The following is an 18,416-nucleotide window of genomic DNA, read 5'->3' on the forward strand; positions in this document are numbered from 1 at the left end:
ATCTAATGTTAAAAGGGAAAGAAAGAAAAGACTGACGAACAAAGTGAAGAGAGATACAACGTTATTGATTTCCATCCTCAGACGAGGCTTTTCAGGCATCAGAAAGGCCCTTTAAAGCTCTCTTAACTGCTTTTTAAATTGTGTTCTTGACACTAAATGAGCGGTTTCCGTTTGCAAGGGGTCATGAAGTCATAAAAACAAGTTATTTTTAAATTCTCATGTTTGGCCCGGAAATTGCTTTATTAGAGAAAAAGTAAGCTGCTGTTGCTTTTTTGTCTCTGAGGAATAAGACATCAATCCATGCGGGTCATTCCAGGCTTCTTTCTTGTGCTCTCACATAGATGGAACAACTACGGCATTAACACTAACTTGATTCTTAGACTGCATATAACAAGTGGACCATGACGTCTCCCCCAGCCGTTTGGCATTTGGCCATTTTGTCGCCATCTTGGATTTTGGCCATTGCAATCTTGGCTTTTTGCAACCAGAAGTGGCATCAGAGGGTGGAGGGAAGTTCAACAAAACAGTGTATAACCAAAATGGTTACAATTAACTCCACCTGTCAATCACAGGGTAGACATGCACTGAAGCATATGCTGTTTTATCTATTTTACTCTCAATGGGACCATAATTCTTGAAATGAACATGCTGTATTGAAGAAGACTTGGAGCTAGAAAATGAGACCATAAACTCATGTTTATAAAGTTTACTGTGGTAATAAATCAAGTGAGAAGTAGGGTCATTTTCTCATAGATTTATACATACGATCAGATTTTTGCAACCCGAGGAGTCGCCCCTACTGGCCATTTGAAAGAATGGAAGTTGCTGCTAACATAACTGCAATTATTACACAGCTATATTGTTTTAATGCCTCATGATAGTTACTAAATGGAGCATCATAGCAATCTTGTATTTTGAACGGAATGGTTTCTCCACTGATATCAAACTTTTGTCCGACTAATTTCTGTGATCTTTAACAAAATGCGGGCAAATTAAAGTGGAAGGAGAAAAATCGAGCCAGCATGAAATTGCTTGTAAGACCTGTGGAAACAATATTGAGCCCATTTTGCAACATTTCTTCCTCTACATTATGACATTTAGAGCTATTAAAATGTTTGCTGTACTGAAAAATGGTCCATTTAATTGAAATACAAACGTCTCCATATAAATTGTGTTGAGTGCATTGGTGCATGATTGTGTATTTGCGTGTGGCACTTTGAGCTTCCAGAGTAATTATGCAGTTACGCTATTGAATTTGCCTCAGTAGATTATTCTTGTAAGCTTTGAAGCAGACAGTCTAGAGGTTAGAGAAGCAGACTGGTAGTCTACATTTGGGAGAATAATGAAAAAACCTCTTCTCAGAAAAATATCTTACTACTGATTTTGGAGAGATTATCAGTGACCAACACGTACTGGTTGTGCTGTGCAGCCTCCAGATAAGAATGTAATAATTAACTGAAGCAAGTCGGTTGAAAAATGAGTTGTCTCGGATGAATCGTGGCTTGTTGTTTTTTAAAAAAGAAGAAAAAGTGATTATTGTGAAATATATATATATACTGTGAACTGAAATGTGCAGGTGGTTGTGAAAGTCTTTTCAAATACAGTTAACATTATCACGCTGTTTTGACTTTTAGCTTCACATTTGTCTCATAAATGTAAATGTGTGATGGATTCTCACGAAGAAGAAACCCTAAAAAGAAGAGCATCGATGATATTCAGTCGACAAGCAGACAAATAGGGAATCAGGCCACACGTGCAGAATCAGCGGGGCATGCAGTCTCACAGGGTGACAGGCAGAGAATTTGAAAAGCTAGAAACGAGAGAGAGACTGGCTCGTGAATTTTTATACTCATAAAAATCCCACAAAATTCTGAGAAATGCATACATAATGCAAAAACATTGCTTTTGACAAATTATTTCACCTTATATTGAGTATTCAAATGTATGTTTTACTTTAAAAAATGGATTTAATTTTTCCATTTTAAGCATATTTTGATAGTTTCTTTGACAAATGTTTCCCTTATCTGTTAATCTGCAGGGTTTTCTTCATAAAATGTCAGAATAAAGTTAAAAGCAATAAAAAATCCTATCACAAACTGGACACTACAAACCCCCAAATGTTCAATTTACTGCACATTCAAAGCTGAAATACTGGACATTTTTGCTGGAAAAACTACTGAAGCAAATAATCGATTATTGAGGATTAATTTTCTGTTGATTGAATAATGGATTGATCAAAAAATCCTGGCCATAATGTTGGCATTCTCTTGTGAATTCAGGTTTATTTAATGTATGCGTCTTATATTTTTAACCTTCTCATAAACCCATAGATTTATCCAGGGAGACCTTTGGGGGGGACCCCTCTCTCAGAGTATTACAAACTGCACCCTGCTGACTGTAGGCAGCCGTGTTACAGGCGAGCATTAAAAGAGGGAGAACCTGGTATCATTCTGTGTGACATCGCTGTGGGAGATAGCAGGCACACGGCAGTTAGAGGGGAAGAAGAGATCAAGAGGCAGCGCCAGCAGCAACCGCCTTTGATAAAAATGCTCTGTCTCACGCTGCCAGATCATACATACTCTCTCTTTCATGCATGTAAATGTATTCACACCGCTCAATTTAACAGCAACACACATATTCTGTCTTCATTGTGCAGGATACATGTAAATATGTAGTGACACATGACTGTGTAGTTCTTCTACGTCCTGATGCACTAAATACATAAATACTGTACTGCGCTCTGTGTGTGTGTGTGTGTGTGTGTGTGTGTGTGTGTGTGGTCACATGTTTGCATGGCGTCTGTCTTTACTGTGGAGTCACTTTTCTGTAGATACCGATGCTCTGCAACCGTAATAAGCCGGTTTACACAGAAAGTTGCCATCGGAAATCCTGTAACATTAAGTTATTGATGTTAAATTTCTCTTTAGCTCTGCAAGGATGACAGAGTCAACATTTTCTCACTAAATGCCCTACTTGTACCCAGTAGATATCAAAACATAAAAGTGAGATCACAATAAAATTCGCTAAGCACATTCATGCTCTCTAGAGGATAAACTCTCTTCTTTTTTGACACTTTTTAACGCATTGGACACAAGATTATGTTGTGTCATTATCTTATAATCTACCAACCAATTTGTTTTCTGTTGTCAATTACTTTCGCCAGAAATGTTCATTAAACGGATGCTTGAAAATGTTTAAAATCACAATCCTTTCTTACATAAAACAACCCCGTTCAGAGCCACTCTTAGGAGCCCAGATCTAATAAAATCAATATTCCACCTCAACAATCCAGCTTCCTTGCAGCTACGTAATTGACTGTGGGACCTTCTGTCCCCTGAAGTCGTCTTTTCAGACAGAGCTGCTTACAAACCAAATCAAATCTAAGCAAAACTTTTCACAGCTGAAGCATCAATAACTTGTTTTTCCAGGCCTTTTGTTCCATATTGTTGCAATCACCACCAGCTTCATCAAACCCTTTTGAAGATAATTTTACCTCTGGAACAAATTGTAAACTCATTATTAGTTAGTTCCTGGTTTTTTTCTGCAGGCTTGGAATTTTGTTTTTATCACTACAGTTGTGTAGTAACAGGTTTTATCACATGAAAAACAACCTGGCTGTAATATTCACAAGACAAAATAAGGTAAGATCCCGATTCTGATTATGGATTAGCATAAAACAAATCTGACAATAAATGGCTTGATTCAGTGGCATGAAATGCAAATTAGATTTTTTGATTTTTGTGTTTGTGTTCACATGCATATGAAGAGCCGGAGAGGACTTAGAAACAGAGACTCTGTTGGCTTCAAGCTTTGTGGGTAACAAGCAACCAGTTGAGAACCAATGGGGGTTGGGGAGACCCCTGTCTGTTTCCAGGGAAACAGAGCCCTTTCTCCTCCTCTCTCTCTCTGCCTCTCTCTCCCTCTCTCTCTCTCTCCCATGTTCCTTCTTGGCGGCGTTGAGGAGGAGGGAGATGTGGAGGTGACTCACTGTAACATCATTGCCATGGCAATGCAGAGTGAGCCGCGTGTAGAGGGAGTGAAGGGAGGAAAAAGCACGGGAATTTCCATAGGTCGAGCAGAGAGCGAAACGGTTGTCACGATTCCAGGTTGAATTCATTTAAAAAAAATAAATGTTCAACACTTAACTCTCTGATTATATGCTACTTCTACTGCATTTCTATAGGAAAACATAACAGTCATTTCCCCTTCCCCTGCTCGTCCCCCTCACTCTTACACTACTCCATCCTCTCTCTTCATCCTCTCTCTTTCACATCAGCAGTTTTTTTCCCCCACTCATTTTATTTCCTATCTCGGTCCCCGTTCTTCTGCATTCCCCTTCACGTCTCTTATCTTCCTTCCTCTTTCACTGGCCTGTTGCGCGCTGCCCTCTGGTCTCGGAGGAGCGTGTTTTCCGCCGACGTGTTACGCTGAGTCATGTCACATGCGTGTTTGGACACGAGCGAGGTGGAGTGTTAATGTGATGTTGACATGAGCACGCCTTGCTGGGCAGGGGCAAAGACGAGGGCATGGAGCAGAGTGGAGGGGGGGTTAACTGGGGGCAGGGGAAGACAAGAAGGTGTAGGAATGAGAACATGATCTGTAGGCTACGGAAGAGTAGGTTTTAGTTTGACTGCCGTTATTGTCATTGATTATGATTATGAAAATAAGGAGCTTAGTCAGAAGCAAATGTGTGTCTGCAAGAGTCTGAGGAAAGGTGATACAGTGCTATCTGAGCTTTCACACATGCAGCTTCATCCAGCAAGCTTGCAGAATATTTCTGTGAAATTCAAAAAAGTATATATTCTAAAAATCTCTAATAGACTGGGGTGGAATATTTCTGTTTCAAAGTGAAGCCATTTTTTCCCCACATTGGACGTTGTGCAGTGTAACATCCAGTCTTCCCCGACTGGCCGGGATGGAAGTTATGGAAATGCAGCAATACATACCGTGTGTGTGTGTGTGTGTGTGTGTGTGTGTGTGTGTGTGTGTGTGTGTGTGTGTGTGTGTGTGTGTGTGTGTGTGTGTGTGTGTGTGTGTGTGTGTGTGTGTGTGTGTGTGTGAAAGGGATTATATAGAGTGATCCAGAGATGGAGCTGTAGGAGTCTTGGCAGGAATACGGAGGGAGAGCAGGAGGACAACACATTATTGCTTTGACCCCAACTAACCCCAGTGTTTTTTTGTTGTTTTCTTCCTGGATACACTCATATTCTTATCTTCTGCTCTCTCATGTGTCTGCCCTTCTAGCACTATAACCACTGCAAGGTAAGACACAGAAAGTGACTTCTCACTTGTTCTTCCTGTGGCTTTGATGAGTCTTTTTATCAGCAATTCTGGCAATTTTATAATTCCAATCAGCTCATTTGCAATCTGATATATTCGAAAAGAATTGGATCGATTCAGTGTTAAGGACCACACAATCTGCGGTTTTCAGGTGAATCAATATTCCGTATTTGCATCGATTTGCCAGATAGAGAAGACCATGACATAGTCTCCTCTTCAACTGAAGCTGTGGCTTTTAAATCTCCCTGACTGTCTAGTCCATCTCTCGTATCTCCGCTATGCCGTTGAACCAAGTGAGATAGCGATGGGAGAAGTGTGGCTCCCCAGTGACTATCATTTTCAGCTCTGTATGTGTATCTGACAGTGGATCAGCTCACAGCTCCACCTCACATATTATATAGCTCCTCGCAGCCTCATAGATGTTTACAAGGGTCAATAGTGACATCAGTGATAAAGGAAACGCAGACCAGCAGGTCTTCTTTTCATTGCTTTACCTATAATGTCTATAGGTTCTAATAGACCATATTTCTGAGATGGGAGATTGTCTTGTTTCTTGCTCATCAACGTCACCATGTTCTCATATCTCAGCAATTTAAGGATGAGACAGTTTCATTATATGTTTGTGACTGTAAACACATTCAAGAGACCAAAACTTGCAATGTGTCACCTAATCTCTCCATACTTTCAGGGGGCAAATTGACATAAGGATTGCCCAACTTCTGCACCAATAAGAGAAAAAGAAACGGTATAATCCCCCCAAAGCCCCAGTGAAGGTTGAAGCGTGCCTCTAACCGCACTGCTAAGCAAATAGTTGAAATAAGTTGCCAGCATTTGGTGCAAAATCAGCCCCTTTCTATGCAAATGAGCTTCATTGCCAAAACAGTCCAATTCACAAAGATCTAACTAACAGACAAACACATGGCCATACACACATAATATTTATTTTTATTGGCCGCTTGCACTCAGCCACATATGTTTCTAACCAGCAGAGATCTCAGAGAGAACTTGTCTTCCATACGCTGCTGTGTTTTACTGGTGTACCATATGCTATTTTTTGGTGAGGAAAGGGAGCATCGAATGCCAGAAGGTGATTTTAAGCCTATCTGCCTTGAAATTGAAAAGTGAGTTTGGCTCAGGATTGGACAGTGGTGCGTGTTGATCTGTCTCTGGTCGCCACGGGAGACTGTGAATAATACATGGTTAACAGCAGAGCACACACGTTCTCATCTCTACACTGCTAAACACACTTCTTCTTCTTCTTCTTTCTGTCTCTTGTACTTCTGTGCTGCCTGTCGTTTTCTTCTTATTCAAACCTTTAGTTATAGATATATACGCTAGTTATGCTTTTTGACAGTGACTGACAGACAACAAAGTTATTTTCTGTGCTTGTAGACTAATGTAGAAATCAATCTGCTTATTGTGTTTCCGCTCTCACACATTAATGTGAATGTTTTTCGCTTGTGACTTTGTGTGTGTGTGTGTGTGTGTCATGCAGACTGGTAGCATCTCTTCTTTCCACCCCCCCCCACCCTTTGTTCAGGAAGTGGACTAATGGCATTTGAGAGGATGGAGGGAGTGGGAAAGAGGGAGGAGGGACGGAGTTCCTTCCTGTGTGGTGTGTCATTTGTAGATCCTGTTGTACTTTGTGTGGCCTTGAGACTCTTTCACACCCCACCATTAGATTTTTTTTTTTTTTTTTTTTTACATTTTATAGAGAAAACAATCAATTTATTGAAAAGAATCGTCAATTATCAACAATGAAAATACTTGTTGCCGGTTCACAACCCTCATTCCGACTGAAGATGTGAATCTTTGAAAATTCTTCACAATTGTATCATTTATTTTCATACTACTAGTACTTTCAAACTATTTTAAACACCTTTATATTGCATCTAATACATTTTGGACAGCGATCGTGGAAGGAGGCAACGGTGGGATTTGTTTACATGAAAAATATAGAACATGAGTCCCATCCTCGATGTAAAGAATTGTTATGGGGTGGTACGTGAATACAAAAAAACAAATGAGACAGAGCTGATTTGTGTGTGTAGCAAAGTGTGCCGGTGAGAGACAGCGAGGTGGAGAAAGCAGACAACGACCAATGCAGGTTGAAGACTGTGAGGGAGAGAGACATACACAGACAGAGAGAGAGAGAGAGAGAAGATAGACACAGACAGCCTTTTGAGATTCCACTCACGCTTCTCTGAGTGTCTCTCAGTCTCTGAAGTATTGAATGAAAATGACTCCCCACCTTAACAAACACACACACACACACACACACACACACACACAGAATGCATTACACGCAGACATTAGCGCAGAACACAATCAGCAAACATATAGGGATGAAAGACTCCGCGAGTTATCTCATTAAGTATAACTGAGCCCTTTAGTCTGATGGGATTAAGAAAGTCTGATTAGGTTGTAAAGTAGTGAACTGTAGTGTAATTGCACCAACATTTCAACAGTTTTTGTATTTTCTTCAGGAAAGCACAGCATGTTTTGAAACCCTTTATTTTGTACATGTCTCCTTTTGTTTTGTCTACAATGAGTCAACGCTCACTCCAGCACTCACGCCACAGCAGTGTTAATAAGCAGAGGGTGCTTGATGAGATAAAAGCAATGTGCTATCAGTAAAGTGCGTCATTTAAGATGCAGAAATAGTACATGTTGCACACATGGGTTCAGTCATCACTTATGCAAAGTCCTTTTTTGTTGAAATGCATTCATTACAAATGTATTCTTTCTATATATATATATGTTGTTGGTACACAGTATATATTTCTTTTACCACCTGAGGAAAAAACAATCCTACACACAAAACACTCTTGTCTTTACCTGTTTTTAAATCCTGGATACTAGAATATATTTTGGCACGTACTTTTTTCCAGGCACTGATTTCATTGTATTTCCTTATTTGGACATGTTATCTTTATGGAGGCCTGTGCCCATCCAGTGATGTTGTAGTGCACTTGTACTGAATGTGCTGTTGTGTATGTATGGTATACTGTAGCGTTCTCCTGGAGGGCCGCGCTTTGAATAATTGATGCAACAAATGAGTTTGCCAGGAGATGCAGGTGTTCATCTGAGGACATGCAGGGGCCAATCCAGGGCCTCAGGTTTCATCACAAACACCTGTGGGTTACAACAGTGACTTTGAATGTAGGGATCATAATACACAACACGTCACAAAGAGCACATCATTGAACAAGTTTGTGTTCAGACGGATGAATTGATCGTCTTGCTTTCAGATTTTAAAGTCCTTCGGGGGGAAAAAAGGACAGACAGCAGAGAAAAAGTCAAGGAAATCTCTGAAACATAGAAGAAGAGATGTGCACTTGTTTAATGAGATGAATAAATAAATACATATTTGGGGTGGTTTGGATGAGATGCTCCTTACCCTACTTTAAAATAACATATTTTTATACAACACCCACAACAAGCTGGGTCTTAAGGCGGGCTCACACCGGACCGAAAATCGGCGTCTTTGAGAGAGTCGGCGTCCGTGACATGAGTCTACTTGGTGTGGTCGTTCGAATCGGCCCACGTCGGCGTTCATTTCAGCCGATTCAAATGTGTAATCCGCCATTCGAGTCGGTCATTCTTTTACCATTCTGATTGGTGGAGGCTAGCAGCTTGACTAGCGAATCAGTGAAGCCCGGAAGTGACGATGGTAAACATACCAGATAACCAGTGGAATCGAAGAAGGTGGTCTAGAGAGGACCGCCTACTTCCGGTTTTCGTGTTTTTTGGCCCACAATACAGATTAGCGCCGCCTGTTGTTTTGGAGACATTACATCTCGCGCAAGCGCGGAACGTATGGCGTCGGCTGTAATTCCGTAGGTGTGAACCGCCCATGTCGTTTTTCGAGTCGGCCATATTAAGTAGCCGACGCCGAATTTACCGACGCGAGTCGGGCAGTTCTTCCGGTGTGTACACAGCTTTATAATGGGCCTTACAATTAGTTCTCAAATTGAATCAGCAATCACCTCCACCAGGTCAAGCGAATGAATGCTATCAGCGGTTCCTGGCTGTGAGTGAGCTCAGTCAGAAGTGTACAAAGCATCAGTACACAAGACATTGTTGACAGTTCCGCTCACACAATAACGTGTACTACGTGTGTTAATGTGTAAAGCCACCAGCTCAATATCTCATTGTCCCGCTCACTCGGCCTTGTCAGAAGAATGTAAACACTGATGTGTGAGAAGTGTAAATGATGGACTCATTAACAGTGTGTAACGGTGTGTGTGTGTGTGTGTGTGTAAAGGTTAAATGCTGGAATATGTCGAGCTTGGCTGTGAATCAGTATTTATACAGAACTAGCTCAAAGGACTTAATTGATTCTAATTCAGACTCATTTACAGTAGTGTTATAATGACAGCCGACAGTAAACATTGACTTCCTGGTCACTACGCTGTTCCAGCTAACTCGAAGTAATTGCACCACCCTGATGTTGTCACATTACATCAGGTGAAGCCCTGCAATCTCACCCAATTATCAACAGCGTCAACATGAAAGGCCTCGCGTGTGAATGGGGGGGGGGGGGGGGGGGGGGGTACAGTAAAGGCCTGAGCACATCAGAATGTAGGTAATAATAAACTCTTATCAACAATAACACTAAGTCGTGGAATAAAAATTAAACGCTGCTTAAATAATTCTGTCACCATCAGCAGATAAAGGTAATTGGTGAAACCGAGAGAGTCATAAGCATCTTTTTGATTATTGAAATAAACACAAACTCTTCCCCGTCTGTAAAGATACCGGGTTTTATGCGTCTACAAATCCTTGGCTTTATGGTCTGTTTGCCACCAACACTTTGAATGAGTGTTTATATTGTTATCATGCCCATCAGTCCAATGGACCTTACTTTATAGATTCTCAGTGCTTGAGTTCAACACGACTGTCAGGTGTTATGTTGGTGTGTGGTTCCGCTTGTACGGTGATTTTTATTACATCCAACGGGTACTTTGTTTTTATAGGCCGATACTAATACTTCAGCGGTGGGCTGATCATTTTAATAAAAACATATGACATTGAAAAACATTTTTCCAAATTTTCTGAAATTAGTTTTCCTATACAAACAAACTGTGTGCTCTCCTTACTGCACTTTACAGCTGAAGAACAAGCTTGACAATGCTCTCTGGTGGGAAAACTATGTAACTGATGATGCAATAATTGATTCATTATTTTTATAATCCAACAGAGTATTGTTGCATTTTTACTAACATTGTCAGACAGGCTTTTGCATACAGATATATACGTTTACTGTTTAAAATCTTGAAACAGTGAAGACTTTAATGAGTTTAAGAGTTAATGAAAATACCAGTAATTAAATAATCTTGCAAATCAACTCTCTGTAGCGGCGTAACTTGTCATTCTTACGCCTGAATATCATTTGAATCATTCTGATTTGTCATAACCAAGAGAGGCTGGTAGCACCAGGGTGTTGTTGCAACAGTTTTTTTTATTTCTGTGCTGGGTGGTGCTGGTTTTCGAGCAGATATATCCTACTGTGTTTTCTCTTGTTGCTGTATTTGGAAAATGCTGCTTTGTCAGCAGGTCAGGTTGATTTTTTTCCCCTCCCTCAGTTCCCCTTTCCCACACAAACAAACATTAAATGCCCTCATACATTCACTGCCACATGCACACACGCACACACATGCACACTCATAATCTCTACTTTGTCCTTTTTTTCCCCCCCTCTCTTCCTCTTGTGAAGGCAAACTCAGCAGACCTACTAGTTTCCAGAGAGTAAAGGCATTCTGGGTAATCCAGGGTGCGAGAAGGGAGAAGGAAAAAAAACTCAAAATCACAACTCACGGTTTATGCTTTTCATGTTCTTGTACACTCAGACAATCGCGCACACAAACAAACTAAATCCAGTCTCCCACCGCTGAACCAAAGAGATACAGTATCCATCTGTCTCCATCTGTACATTCATCTGCCGAGACAAATACAAGCTGTGTTTGCGGCGGGAATATGGAATCAAAAAGCCGCACGGCATCCTGTTCCCTGTTGCCCAACATTAACGATTGGGAGATATGAAGGAGAATGAGGGAGGAAGAGGGAATAGCGAGGGTGGTGGAGGGGAGCAGAGGAGGATACAGGAGTGTCGTCAGTCCGCTTTTATCTCAGCTCTGATTAAACCTTGTTCCTGTCTGACCTAAAAAGTCAGCTGGCGGAAACTTCAGAGACTGTGGGTGAATTTCACTGGAGCTCTTTATACCCAGCCGCTGCCTTCAGAGGGGGAGCGAAAGCGAGAGGGGAGATCAGAGAAATCGAGTGGGCAGATAGTGAAATAAAGAATACACACTGACACAGGCATGTATGTGCTCACTGTTCACGCGTTATATGGACGTACACTCTCCCCACACTGCGTGTGTGTGTCTGGTCATTAGACTTGATGAGGATGAGGAAGAGGCCGGTGCTGGGTGGTAACTCCGGGTTAGTTAGTAGTACAATGCCACAGGAAGCAGACAGAGGCTGTGCTGAAATGTGCCAGCGCCGCCCGTCTGGGACAAGCACAACAAAAAACATAAGGTATAAAAATAAACCTGGGCCAGCATAGCAGGGTATCTGCAGAAACAGGAAATATCCCACTGAAGGAGAGACTGCAAGCGAGACATGGGGGAAGACCCGTGCATTGCATGCGTTGTTTTTATGATCCATATGTATATGTGTGTGTGTGTGTGTTTACTGTTCCACTGGTGGCATGTTTTTAACATTAACAACAATATTACATTTAATTCAGTAGGAAAAGGTTCAGTACTGATGCATCCTCTGGATGTCTATGGTATAAATATATCATGGGAGAAGTGTTACTGATACATTAATGTGTAAGAAGCACTGTAATGTTGCTGTTTAATCCTTAACAGTGCATCATATTTTATAAAATCATTTGAATCTGCAATTTTACAAAACTGTCAAATGTACTGGAGTAAAATGTACAATAAATACCACTCAAGTACTATTAAAAAAGCTCAAATTCGTATGGACTACTACCTACTTCTAGTTACTTCCCACCGTTGCTGAGCAAAGCAGTGTTGAGTATCTGCAGACTGGCTTGAGTTGGGAGTTTGACTCTGTTTCTTTGTGTGTTTGCATCGTTCAGAGTGCTGCAGCAGCTCCCAGCCCCGTCCTTGGGAACCTTGCCCCAGGAGAGGGTTTGCCAGTGGGGCCAGTCCCTCCAGGATTCTTTCAGGTATGTGGTGCTTACCCCCCCACGGACAGTACCTTTTTGAATAATCTGCACTGATCTGTTCCAAACAGAGAGAGAAAAAAGTCTGACAGGAAGAATAAAGGTCTCCACAAATAAAAAGTCATGCGTGGAGCTTTGGCCAAGATAATCTCTGTTCTCCATCAGAAGGACTCTGCCAGTTGTGCATTGATTGGCTGTCATTATCAGTCAAACTCAGACGCTCGCAACTGACACGCAGATCAATATCCTTCATGGGCATTTCTGAGCTCCGCTTTCAAAAAACGCCAAACATCCTTTTCCATCTTCATGTGAAGATCAATTTCTCTTTGAAGACTGTCGGTTAAAGAAACGCAACGACTACCAGATTGCCAGTTCTTCATTCAGGTTTCATGAAATTATTTGCATATGGGCTAAATCACAATATCACAGTTGCATTTTGTGATTTATTACATTTTATTGGCGAAATACATAGAGATCACAGATAATGCACAGCCATGCAATTATTGTATTTCGAGTGATAATTGTAATTGAGTTAATAGTAATAGAGTTAAATAGTCTAGCTGTTTTCCTTCTATGGACATTCAGCCCAGTTTGAAGATGAGAAGAGGGGCATCATAACAAGTGGACCATTGCTCTCTAGTGGCAAGTTCTTGTACTGCATCTCCACCACTGCAGACTGGCTTCTCTGACCGCGGTGGCATCAGTTCAGCAGACATAGCAACAGCATTGCTACTGTCTGTGGTGAGGACAAGTGAAAACCCACTCACAGCTGCAAAAGTGCTTCTCGTACATGCTGCCAAACTGCCCACAGTTAACACATGCACTGACATCATTATTAACCAACCTCATCTTTTTATTCTCTCATTCTTTTTCCATAAATCCAATCCAATGAAAATGCGGTCGGCTTCCCGAGTCTGCTGTCATGGAACTGTTGTTAAAGGGAAAATGAGCCCAAAACTCAACTGGAGATATTTGCTGTAGCTGTGGTTGGAGAGTGAAAAACGTCCCATATAGTTACATTTCACACACTGTACACCACTTTTGTTTCTATGAAATGGGTTATAAAAAGTTACAGCAGCACTGAGTGTCATGCATGTGAGAAAACTTAAAACCCACAGTGATTCAACCTGCATTCCTGCTGGGTTTTTGTTGTGTTTGTTGTTTTTGCAGCCGTTTATGTCACCTCGATACCCCGGAGGACCCCGACCCCTCAGATTACCCAATCAGGTAAGAGCAACACTGACGCCTACATGCAGCAGACAGTACTGTGAATGGGAGACATGGATGGTATCTGGGTGATGGTGATGTATCCTCTTCCCTCTGCAGGGACTCGGAGTCCCAGGTAGCCAGCCCATGTTGCCCAGTGGAATGGACCCCACAAGACAGCAAGGTACCCATAGACTCACTGGTATGCACAAATACATACACAATGACAACCCAGTTTATTAATAACATTATTTTACTCTTTAGTTTGAAAGTTAAAAAAAAAACAGATTTTTGTGCTAGAAAACACATTAAAGAGTCACAATTTGGCTCGTTATGATAAACGTGGTTGCTGTAGTTTATTTTTGAAAAATAAAAGAAATGCATTCTTTGGAGTGTCATATTGGTGATCACGCAGCATCCTCTTGGAAGATGCTTTATATGTTTGCTGTTCGATGAGATGTGAGGAGTACTCGCCTCGTTTATTGCAGTGAAGGATTATGTCACCCAATGCAACAATATGGCATCATAATGTGTTTTTAACTGTTTTTGGACAACAATGAGGTTGAGAGGCAATCGAAGTGCTCCCAATCCTGTACCTTGCAACTTTAGGCAAGAAAGTAAGGGTTCACATGTCTGATCTGAATACACCGTCCTGGAACAAAACCGATGTTTTTCTTTGTTTCAGGACATCCAAATATGGGAGGACCAATGCAGCGGATGACTCCACCCAGAGGCATGGTACCACTAGGCCCCCAGGTATGGGACCAGATGATTCTTACATATTATATTTACAGTTCATTCTGATAGTTACTCTCTTGTAGACATAACTGAGGACATCTGGTGTCTTCTTTTAGGGCTATGGAGGTGGGATGAGACCACCACTGAATGCCCTGGTTGGTCCTGGGATGCCTGGCATGAACATGTGAGTGGTGTCAACAAAATGTAATCTACACTCAATGTGAATTTAATTGACCTCCTCACATTTCTCTCCCTCAGAGGGACAACGTTACACTGCAAACAAACTCAATTTAATTACAACCTTACTGTATGTTCCTGGGTCTGGAAGTGGAGCGATGTGCCAGCTTTCCTCTATTTTGTCTTCTTTTATTCTTTTCTTTATTGCTTGTTGTTCCCATTACCTCTCTCTGGCAACAGAGACGCTTGTTGTTGCCAAATCTGCCCAAATGAATTGGAAACAACGAAGCCTGCCAAAAGCAGACAACTAAAGTGTATAACTCAGTGTGTGTGTGTGTGTGTGTGTGTGTGTGTGTGTGTGTGTGTGTGTGTGTGTGTGTGTGTGTGTGTCTCACAGGGGACCTGGTGGGGGCAGACCATGGCCAAATCCTCCTAACTCCAACTCGGTAGGTGCTGTTAACAAAGACACCCAACAGACAGTTATTTCATTACTTTCATGATGTTCCTTCTGTATTTTTGCAGACCCCTTACTCTTCTGCATCTCCAGGAAGTTATGTGGTATGTATAGTGGATTTGAAACCATTTGCTGCCCTACTAGCTGTACAATTCACAAGTTCAGGATTTAATCTTATGTGATTTCAGGGACCTCCAGGCGGAGGGGGGCCACCTGGGACCCCAATAATGCCAAGTCCAGCAGGTGTGTGTGTGTGTGTGTGTGTGTGTGTGTGTGTGTGTGTGTGTGTGTGTGTGTGTGTGTGTGTTTATACATGTGTTTTTGCTTGTGTATCATCTTATTGTTATGTCATCATTTCTTCTGTTAGATTCAACAAACTCTGGAGACAACATGTACACTATGATAAACACAGTCCCTCCAGGTGGAAGTCGACCAAATGTGAGTCAGTGTCTCTCTCTGTCTTTCTCTATCTTATCACTGTGTACTGAAGGGTTTATGGGTTTGATGTGTTGTATGTTCTCCTCAGTTCCCTATGGGTGCCGGTGGTGACGGCCCATTAGGGGGAATGGCTGGAATGGAGCCCCATCACATGAATGGATCATTAGGTACAGGAACAAGTAGCTTGTACAATATGTGCTCTGTTGACACTAAATTATATTTTCCCCTCTGTGTAATTTTAGCAAAACAAGCATTCATTCCATAATGGTGATTTGTGTTTATACTTGTGTCCCCTCTCTCAGGGTCAGGTGATATGGACAGTCTCCCCAAGGTAAAAGAAGATATTTATCTGCTTTGAAACTGCAGTTTGCAATTGCACAGCACGTCTCATTGTTATAGCTTTAATAGCATTCAATTACCAATAAGCTGTGTTTGTGCTTCTTTTTGAAAGAACTCTCCTGGTAACCTAAGCATGAGTAACCAGCCTGGGACCCCCAGGGAGGATGGAGAGATGGGTGGAAACTTCCTTAACCCTTTTCAGAATGAAAGTGTAAGTCAGTTGTCATCTGCTGTATTGAAAGAAGTTTCCCCTGGTTTCCTGGCAAAGTCACTGTAATACATTATGTGAATTGGCGGCTTTCAGAGGTTACATTCTGACACAGCCAGGCTTTCTGAATCCCCCGTTTCCAGTCTTTATGCTACGCTAAGCTTCACTAAAATAAACTAAGCAGCTGCTACCAGTTGCTTAAAGTTCACAAAAATAATTTGACTTCATCCAAAACTGTTCAGAGGGACTTCTAATCAAGGATGCTGTATACTGTATACGTTCACGTTGAAACATACTTCTTTCTCCCCATCTCATCTCTGCAGTATTCTCCAAACATGACGATGAGTGTGTGAAGGCTCGGGGAGCAGGTTTCGGTTCAGGCGCCCAGTGACCTGGTGTGGATCAGTGAAAAGCAGAGATAGGGGATGTGATGTCATCTAGGCCAGGGACTCTTCCTTCACCACCAACACCACCTGCCTAGTCAGGACAGTTGCTCTAGGCGCCGTCCTCCTACTATCCCCTAAACCCCTCCCTCCGCTGTCTCTGCCCGTGTCTTTTCTCTCCCGTTTCTTCTCCCGTTCTAAGTGGTGACTCTGCTACATTCATCAGTTCTTCCTTTGCAACTATGAGACTGTACAAAGCAACCAATTTGAATCGACCTGGAGGAGAACTCTTTGTATATTTGCATACAGTGTGTGTGAGACTCCAGTCACAGACAGATGTGTTTGCCTTTTGCATCATATCACAGTTAATGCCCCTAAACAGTCCATGTCCTATGCTAAGGTTTAAATTTAAGATGATATATACATGCTGTATATCTTTCCTTTACTGAAGAAATTGGAGAGACATCACAATCACAATACCATGAGGTTTTACTTGAGGCTTGTGCAGATATTTGTCTTTTGTGTTTAAGGCCAATAACATTGTGTTTGAGGTTTTATACTATGGGTCGTTTTTTTTTATTTCCATTCCCAAACTCGGCCACAAATGTGGGAAATTAGATCCCAAAGTGAGCTCTTTAATCATGATTTGCAGAAAGGCTTCCCATCACATACCTGGCCAAGTAGGGCTGTAGAAAAACAATCCCTGAATGTACCAAATGGATCAATGGTGAGTTTTGGTACTTATGAATTTAACTTTCTATTTGTGAGAGGAAGAATGTGTTGCATAGCCTCCCTTTAATCAGTCACTATGCTGACTGCTGAGAGAGCATTCATGACAACACTGGGAAAGAGTTCATATCGTCTACAGTTCAGAAATGTTTTTCATCATTACTCTTTATTATGAAACTCTTTCCTTTTGGAGCAAGTTATTATTCTGTTGACCGCACGAACACATGGCAAAGGAAAGATAAAGAGGTTATGTCAGTATGTTATCCAACAAGAGGGGAAACCTGTGCATGTAGTCATATGAATTTTTTTGTTTTTTTTTTGTTTTCCTGAGGCCTTTCTCATGTCTTGTTCTTTAAACCTTTATCCACATGATTTATCATTTCACATTCTGGAGTCACAGTTGCAAAATGGATACAATGGCCCACATTCTCTGGACATAAAATGTTCAAGAGAGAGAAATCAAAGACAGGTTAACAGTACGAGTGGAAACTGTAAGACACAAGCTTATAAAGTCGCTATGGTCACTCGTACTTTATTGCCATCCGGATAAACTGTGATCTCAGTATGATGTGAAAGGTTGGTTGGTACAGAAAGCTAAAATAAGCTTGTTTTTAATCAATGTTTCAAACTGTCACTGCCCGAGATGCATTATCATCATGTACAAAAGGTCGATACGCCTGTGAACTTTCTCCTCTCCCCTCCCTTACTGCAAAGTGTACAGCTCACAAATGTAGCTCCTATGTCTTGTATGTGTATTTGATATTATTATTATTTAAAGAAAAATCTGGAGAGAATTGTTGCAAAAGGGAGGGATGGACTGAAGCACCATCACAACTGAACAGAGATATTTTATTTTGTTTTTTTTTGTTAAATTGAAGCCATAAGTGGGAGTACAAGAAGATGAATTTGTAAATCGGATCATGTTTGATGTTTTGTGGCAGTATGTGGGACTCCATTTGTGACGTGTTCATTTTCTCTTTTTTATTCTTGTATTATGTTTTTGTAAATACACAGAGAAGTATTTCATGGGTTTTGAATATGCTAGTATAAAGCTTCTCTTCCCTTACTCAAGTGTCAGCTCTGTTCATTTGTGAGGACTGTGTGGATATGCGACTAGCTTAGTTTGAGTGACCGATGATTCACTTTATCACCAGCCAAGTCTCTTTTGAAAGCACCGTTTCCAAACAGTTTCCAATGATGTAACAATAATTGTGTTAATATTTCCAATTTTTTAAAAATAACAATTCACAAAAAAGGTCTTATGGG

At 41.3% G+C, this 18,416-nt stretch overlaps 1 protein-coding gene across 2 annotated transcripts in view; it reads left to right on the forward strand.

Moving 5' to 3' along the window:
* LOC311022622 (single-stranded DNA-binding protein 2) overlaps nt 1-18,216 on the forward strand; it is a 43,899-nt gene extending 25,683 nt beyond the window's left edge. Inside the window, exons 5-17 of one of the 2 annotated variants that reach the window (XM_084024043.1) lie at nt 12,392-12,481; nt 13,649-13,705; nt 13,805-13,868; nt 14,370-14,440; nt 14,539-14,606; nt 14,997-15,045; nt 15,122-15,157; nt 15,242-15,296; nt 15,421-15,491; nt 15,580-15,658; nt 15,794-15,822; nt 15,943-16,041; nt 16,362-18,216. In XM_084024043.1, the coding sequence (XP_083880169.1) occupies nt 12,392-12,481; nt 13,649-13,705; nt 13,805-13,868; nt 14,370-14,440; nt 14,539-14,606; nt 14,997-15,045; nt 15,122-15,157; nt 15,242-15,296; nt 15,421-15,491; nt 15,580-15,658; nt 15,794-15,822; nt 15,943-16,041; nt 16,362-16,391 (798 nt within the window). In that variant the 3' untranslated portion in view covers nt 16,392-18,216. Of the gene's footprint in view, nt 1-12,391; nt 12,482-13,648; nt 13,706-13,804; nt 13,869-14,369; nt 14,441-14,538; nt 14,607-14,996; nt 15,046-15,121; nt 15,158-15,241; nt 15,297-15,420; nt 15,492-15,579; nt 15,687-15,793; nt 15,823-15,917; nt 16,042-16,361 lie in introns of those variants that run through there. The other variant, XM_084024044.1, reaches the window with a different exon arrangement.
* The last annotated feature ends 200 nt before the right edge of the window (nt 18,217-18,416 follow it).

This window comes from Eutrigla gurnardus (genome assembly GCF_963514095.1).
Source record: "Eutrigla gurnardus genome assembly, chromosome: 13".
NCBI classification, from domain to species: domain Eukaryota; kingdom Metazoa; phylum Chordata; class Actinopteri; order Perciformes; family Triglidae; genus Eutrigla; species Eutrigla gurnardus.